Source organism: Apteryx rowi, unplaced genomic scaffold, assembly GCF_003343035.1.
Source record: "Apteryx rowi isolate R43461 unplaced genomic scaffold, aptRow1 scaffold_15, whole genome shotgun sequence".
NCBI lineage: Eukaryota > Metazoa > Chordata > Aves > Apterygiformes > Apterygidae > Apteryx > Apteryx rowi.
In genome coordinates this window covers 1,456,301-1,462,827 of record NW_020447752.1, presented here as the reverse complement: position 1 = coordinate 1,462,827, position 6,527 = coordinate 1,456,301, and the positions used below count along the sequence as shown (strand labels likewise).

Genomic DNA, 6,527 nt, shown 5'->3' with positions numbered 1-6,527 from the left:
AAAGCATGAAGAAACCAATGTACAAGGTGAGCGTGCCTTGCATTTTGCCATGAGTTCTGCAGTATTAATGGAAAATGAATTGCTCGCAAAGAGGAATTCTAACACTTGATTTTTTCCTTCTTACCAGGGTCTTCCCCCTAGAGTAGCAGACAGCCGCCCTAAAGGAATTARCTCCCCTTGCCACAGACAGGTTTTGAATAAAGCCACACTCCATTTTTCTTTCTAGATGAAGACTGCCTAACTTCAGTGTGAGGAGACCTCCTCAGCTAGCTGACATGAACTGTTCTAACTGACTTAGGGATGGCACCAACCCAAACTTTTTCTCTGACTAGTCTAAACACTATTTGGGGTTGTAGGATGGATGAATTCTACATGTGCAAGCTGCTCTACTGGTGTCAGCTGAGGTTTGGGTAGCCTGCAGTTATGGGGGGGCTTAATGTGCCAACAGTGCCGGCACACGAACACAACCGAGCTGTCAGAAGGTGGGTTTTAGACCTGCTTTACAATTAAGCTTGTGAAACCCTTGGGACTGGTTGAGGTCATGCTTATAAAAACCACGACAGCAAAGCCCCGTGCAACATAGGTGCACCCTGCACCTGCACCACGCACTCCACAAATGCATGCTAAGCAAGCTCTGCTCGGGCAGGACAGAGCAAGTACAGCCGCTGTTCCTTGCGAAGGCGGCGCTGAGGTCATTCTGCAGACGTGGCTGTACACTCGAGACCCACGCTGGAGCCCAGCGCTGCTGGAGAGCAGCATCTCTAGTTATGACTGGGTCCTAGGCAACTTCTGCTAATGTAGCTTAGCGCAGACAGCTGTGGGCTGCTGTTGGCATCTTAACCCCAGCAGCCAGATCTGCGCTGAAAAGAGCCTGCTCTCAGGAGTGGCACTCAACGGGAGCCAGTGCTCAGACAAAAGCTCCAACTACTCCAGGTGCTAAATGCCTGAGGGTCATTGTAAGGGCTCCTAGATGAGAGCAAGCCAAAGGGTTTGGTACAAGGTGTTTATTTTCTGTTTTTAATTTTGGGTGGTCAAGACTATGTTTTTTATGTCCCAGCATGGATTACCTAACATATATGGGCAGGGAATGGTTTTTAGCCTGTCCGTACTGAAACTGTGCTAGGAAACCATTTTTGCAATGGTGGGCCAAAGGCTGCTCTGTTCCCGACTGTAACGGTGCTATATTTTGAACCTTGAACTTCAGCGTGCTCTGGGTACTTCTCAAGTATTTCCTCCCTCTCCCCAACTGGTTACAGTCTTTTTAAATATTGTTTCATTTACAGTCTCCAGTCAGCAGCCCATTCCCAGCTGTTCAAAGCATGGTTGGGAGTATGTATACCTTAGCACATTTTCGTGAGACCTGTGCTGCAGAACTAACCTGCAACTCCAATATTAGAGAAAGCATTTACCGGCCCTCCAGGTTGTCACTACATTTCGGGGAGGAGGGGAAGGGAGGGAAGAAGGTAGCCTTATATGAAAGGCATCTACATTTGAAATACYGACACTAATGTCTGACACTAGTAGGGATACTTTTGCATCTCTAAGCCTGGTTAAGTTTTGTTAATGYGTGTTGTTTTATGCTTACAGAAAGCTGTATTCATAAAATGGCAGCATTCCTCCTTTTAGGTGAAAGGCAATTCTTAGACAGGGAGAGTCTTAATTTAATGATACGTAAGTTGCTAAGATCTCAGTTTCTTTTACAGATGGGGGGGGGAAGCAAACAAGTACACTACATTTGTATTAGGCAGATAAAATAAGTTAAAGCTGTTCCATGGTTCTTGAGTATGTATTAGTCTGTAACACTTTTGTTCCTTAACCATGAGAAAGGTTTAACATGGACATCTCTTGAAGTGTTCTTGTACGGACATAATGTTGGAGTGGGAGCTAGAAAACAGAAATGGATCATTGTTGCTGTTTAAAAATCACGATTTTATACTGGATTTGGTGGAAGAATCACACCACGTGAATGCCGCCTGTTGAGTCTCTCCCTAGCATAGTTTACAGTCATTGGGCACATTTACAAGAGATAGTGATAGGAAACAATGCAAGAATGCAGCACATTCACAGCCTGAACAAGCACATCACTTTTCACATCAGCTAGGAGCCGTGAACTGGGATAATAGAAATACACAGACTGAACATTTTTTCCCCCGGCCTCTAAGCTCGTGTATTAAAAAGGAAGTCTCCAGACCTAGTTAGTGCATGTAAAGCTAGTCCCAGAGGCAATGATCCAATGCACTATTGTTAGGTCAAATTGGCAGCCAAGTCCAGACAATGGCACTAAGCAGTACAGCCTTCCCCCATTCATCTCTGTACCCCATTACCTCAAAAATCTAATTAGTTACTCCTGACAGGCTAACATAACCACTTCATTCTCATTTTTTTGTTAGAAAGGATGCCAYGTAGGGAACAGTATGTAAAGAGTTGAAGATCTGTCATGTAGTTTCTCAATATTCAAGTAAAACCTGTTTTTTAAAAAGGGGCCAGGATGTTGTCAGGTAAAGGGCATAACAATCCTGCATGCAGAGTGCAGGTTCACTTAAGTTTGTTTTTTTTTTTTTTTGGTTGGGCAGTAAATCATTTTAACAGTTTAATAAATATTTCTGAAAAACAAGTATTTCTGAAAGACTTGCGTCCTTTGTGTTCTTTGCGGAAGGCCTCCCAGTGCTGTCTACTGCTGGGGATGCAGTTTAGGGGTCAGTATGTTGTCAGGTAAAGGGCATAACAATCCTGCATGCAGAGTGCAGGTTCACTTAAGTTTGTTTTTTTTTTTTTTTGGTTGGGCAGTAAATCATTTTAACAGTTTAATAAATATTTCTGAAAAACAAGTATTTCTGAAAGACTTGCGTCCTTTGTGTTCTTTGTGGAAGGCCTTCCAGTGCTGTCTACTGTTGGGGATGCAGTTTAGGGGTCTGTCTTCTCCCCTGCTGAAAAAAGCTCACACAGCTCTTCTTGGAAATAGGGCCTCAAACCGGGCAATATTTAGGATAGAAGAATTCCATATAAAAAACAAAAGAATGTGTCTGAAAGAAGATGCACGAATCACTTCTGTTGTTGTATCTAAACATTTAAGAAGAGCCTGAATTACACAGCTCAGTCCCTGCAGTGGAAAAGACACCTTCATCTTCCTGTAGGCTTTCACCACACAAAGAAATCCTTAAACAGCAGAAAGCAGCAGCGTGACACTCTTGTGTCTTCCCTCTAGGCCCAAAAGGTCTTTCCAAGGGAAAAAAAAAACAACCAGACAAACAAACAAACAAAAAAGACAAGACTGAATTCCCTGCACCACAGTAGTCCTTAGGTAGGGGAAAGGTCCCTCCCTGCTGCAAGCAGCTAGATATCAACTAGGCCAGCCCAGAGCACTTAACGTACACTAGGAACTGAACAGACCTCAGGTAGACTAGACCGTGAATAGCGGGAAATGCCATTCAAAGGCTGACAAAAATATAGCTTAAAATGCATTAGGAAATCTTCTGGAGTCACCGCAGGGGGTTTTACTACTGCAGAGGTTTAAAAACAAAGGGATACATGGACACACCCAAATGCTTTCCTTCAGTGATTGTCCAATGTTACAGCAACTATTGATCGGGAAATTAGGAGTTTTCTGACCCGTTTACTACTCTGTAGTGTGCATTCCACTAGTAAAAGGGAATGGTACTCTCCTGAGAAATATAAAAATATCTTTCTTATTACATGCTTCCCTCTCACACCTCACAGAACTAGTCAAGGATATAGTATTACTAAGGATCTCACCTGTCCCAGTGTCTTCAAGAAAATAAGTCACTTCCCACCACCTTTTGTTATGGGCCACGTTTTTAAGAAGCTTGGTTTGTTGCTATTCCTTGCTATTTCCTTGCCATTTCTTTAACAAGTGACTTCATAAAGGGCATTTGTCTTGCAAAATGAGTGTGGACATCTGGCACATAATTATTTAAGGATGGAGCTCTCTCATGAACCTTACTCCAAGCAGCCAGACAGGTATCAAATGAGGTGTGTACTCAATCTCGCTGGGATGCCAGTACACGCTGTGCACTTCTTATAGCATTCACTGGTTCAGAATATTAACAGAAATGTTTAATTTCTCTGAAGAAAAACTCAACAACAGGTATCTTAATTGTATTAGAAACAGACCTACAAAGAGCTTATAGCAGGTTATAGTCACAGGCACAGGACAGTAACATCGCAGTTGCTTGCTCAGTGAATGCAGGTCACAGCCCTAAGCTGAAGACAACCTCTGCAACTTAAACCCATCCATGACCTCCAGAAGGATGTACACCAGCTTTATCCAGAGACTACGAGGCTGGAAGCCTGCTGCATCCCACCTCCTCCATACTAGTTCATTTACTGTAACAGCAGAGGTAGGTCCCAGCCTGGACCAAAATGTGCCAGTAGTTGGAGCAGCAGGACTTGGTTCATGCTGTTTGAGAGAAAGATGGCAGTAGACACYGTTTTAGGCAAACACGACCACTCCAATTGGTTTGCATAAAATCCAATTTAATGGAATAATTGAGCAAGTTACAAGTAAGCAAAACAGCGCTGGGCGGCCGGGGAGTCTCCTGCTCCACCAACGGCGCGCGCAATCCCCCCCTCACAGTCTCCTTATATGCAATTCCAGCTCCGGGTATATGTGGCACTTCCYGYAACTTCTGYGGTTGCGCYGGCTGTTGCTAGGGGGTCTTCTTCAGCCCTCTGCATTGTGAGTGGTGACCCTCAGGTCACGCATATATTTACAACTTTCGAGGTCATGCTATATTTCACAGTTGTGTGACATCGCCATTGCCATATTAGGCTATCTAAACTAACATTGCCGCTTCGCTAGCTCAACTCCCTTATCTCAGGCRGGGTACATGCCCCCACCACAGGATGTAGGATGTTCCCACAGATGTTCCCAAGGCTGTTTCTTACTTTGATGTAACCAATTAGCACACATCACAGTCCAGGATGTTTCAAGGCTGTTTCTCACTTTGATGCAACAAATTAGCACATATCACAACACCATACCCAAACTTCCCATAATTACAGACAAGGCACCTTCACCTATCGATGCTTATCATCATCTCTTTGTTTCTTGGTATCTCTTTCCCTGCTCCGGTCTCTATCCCTGTCTTTCCTGTCTCTGTCCTTCCTCTCTCTCCCTCTGCTCCTGTCCTCTTTGGAGTCCCTCTCTCTCTCACTTTCACCCCAAGCCCAAGACCGCTCCCTTTCCGGCCATCTCTTCTCTCTGCTCCTTTCATGGTCTCGATCTCTTGTTCTCCAGTCCCTTGTTCCTTCACGAGACCAGTTTCTTTTCTCTGCTGATCCCTCTCCAAAGAAGTCATTTTTCATGGTTGGCAAATTGATGGGCTTTCGGAAAGGTCTGTCCCGTCCTCCAAATCGTAGTTGCCCAGATTCTTTTTTGCCTCCAAAACCGCCTCCAAGCCTCCGAGGAATCCACCCTTTGAGAGTTCTTTCCAATTCAAAATCCACAAAGATCTCATGCTGGTCAATAACCAGCCTGTTGGCATCCCTGTGGGCCTTCAACAGGGCACGCTCCTCTTTGTACTCAATAAATGCGTAACCCTTGGAAAATCCTGTCACCAAGTCTCTAACCAGCCGGATCTTTCTGATATCTCCATACCGGGAAAAAACCTCCTTCAACTTCTCTTCTGTTGTTTGAAGATTGAGCCTTGCTACAAACAGGGTGAGGTGAGGATCTCCTGTAACTCCCTTGTTGGGTACATACCGTGCCAACATAGCCCTCCATATGGCACGGTCGTGGGGCTCTTCATCTGTGCCGTCAATGCTCCCAGCTTTGAGGGGATCATACTCTTTGGCTATGGGGGCCCAGTCATTCATTGTCTAGTGAAGAAACACAAGCGTTACACATTACACACAGGTTGCTGCTGCCGTTCTAGAAAGAAAAGCAAGTAGTACAAGAAGCACTTCTAGCACCTCTGTTTTTCATACAAGAATCCTGAGAAGCTTGATAAACTGAGGTAAACCGGCAATCTAGGCAAGTCACCAGTATCCCTGTGCCCGTTGTTTGCTGCCTCCACTCTGTTTAAGGACACTGCTCTCAGATCCGCAGGTTCTGCCCGAGGTCTGCTACAAGCCAGTAACCCAGAAACGCAGGATAGRCTTCAGGCCTTTCCTTGCAGACCCTCTGTTGCAGATTGTTAATTCGGACTGTACATCACACTCAGCCCTTTTCCTAGAAACAGCAGTGCCTCATACCGCTCCTGCCAGARGTCAGCGTTTACCCCCTGCTGCAAGGCCAAGCAGCGGCGACAGCGGTGCTGAGGGCCAGCTGAGTCCAACCAGGCACCCCGGGAAGGTGTCCCGCTCCACACGGGCCGGCCACCGCCCTCCGCGGGCGGCACTTCACCTCCCGGGACAGAGCCACGTCGGGCAGAGCCCAGGCAGAGCTCTGGGCTTGCGGCCTGGCCGCGCCGACTGCGGCCCCGTCCGCTCCCCGCCTCAGGGGAGCCCCGCGGGGCCCGTTACCCTCCCCCTCCCCCCGCCTCAGGGGAGCCCCGCGGGGCCCGTTA

General features: G+C 46.3%; 1 protein-coding gene across 3 annotated transcripts; it reads right to left on the bottom strand.

Annotated features, from left to right (window-relative positions):
* Positions 1–4,473: 4,473 nt before the first annotated feature.
* SNRNP35 (small nuclear ribonucleoprotein U11/U12 subunit 35) lies at positions 4,474–6,438 on the bottom strand. 3 transcript variants are annotated; one of them, XM_026058770.1, is made up of 2 exons: positions 5,932–6,438; positions 4,474–5,838 (listed from the first exon to the last, which is right to left on the bottom strand). In XM_026058770.1, exon 2 carries the CDS (start codon positions 5,833–5,835, stop codon positions 5,038–5,040), a length of 798 nt encoding a protein of 265 aa, XP_025914555.1. In that variant the 5' UTR covers positions 5,836–5,838; positions 5,932–6,438; the 3' UTR covers positions 4,474–5,037. The 3 variants fall into 3 exon arrangements, with proteins under 3 accessions (XP_025914555.1, XP_025914556.1, XP_025914557.1); XM_026058771.1 differs by having other exon boundaries at positions 6,214–6,438; XM_026058772.1 differs by having other exon boundaries at positions 6,240–6,438.
* Between the last annotated feature and the right edge of the window lie 89 nt (positions 6,439–6,527).

Excerpts from the sequence above, each read along its gene's own strand:
- SNRNP35 (XM_026058770.1), bottom strand. The coding sequence starts at position 5,835 with ATGAATGACTGGGCCCCCATAGCCAAAGAGTATGATCCCCTCAAAGCT.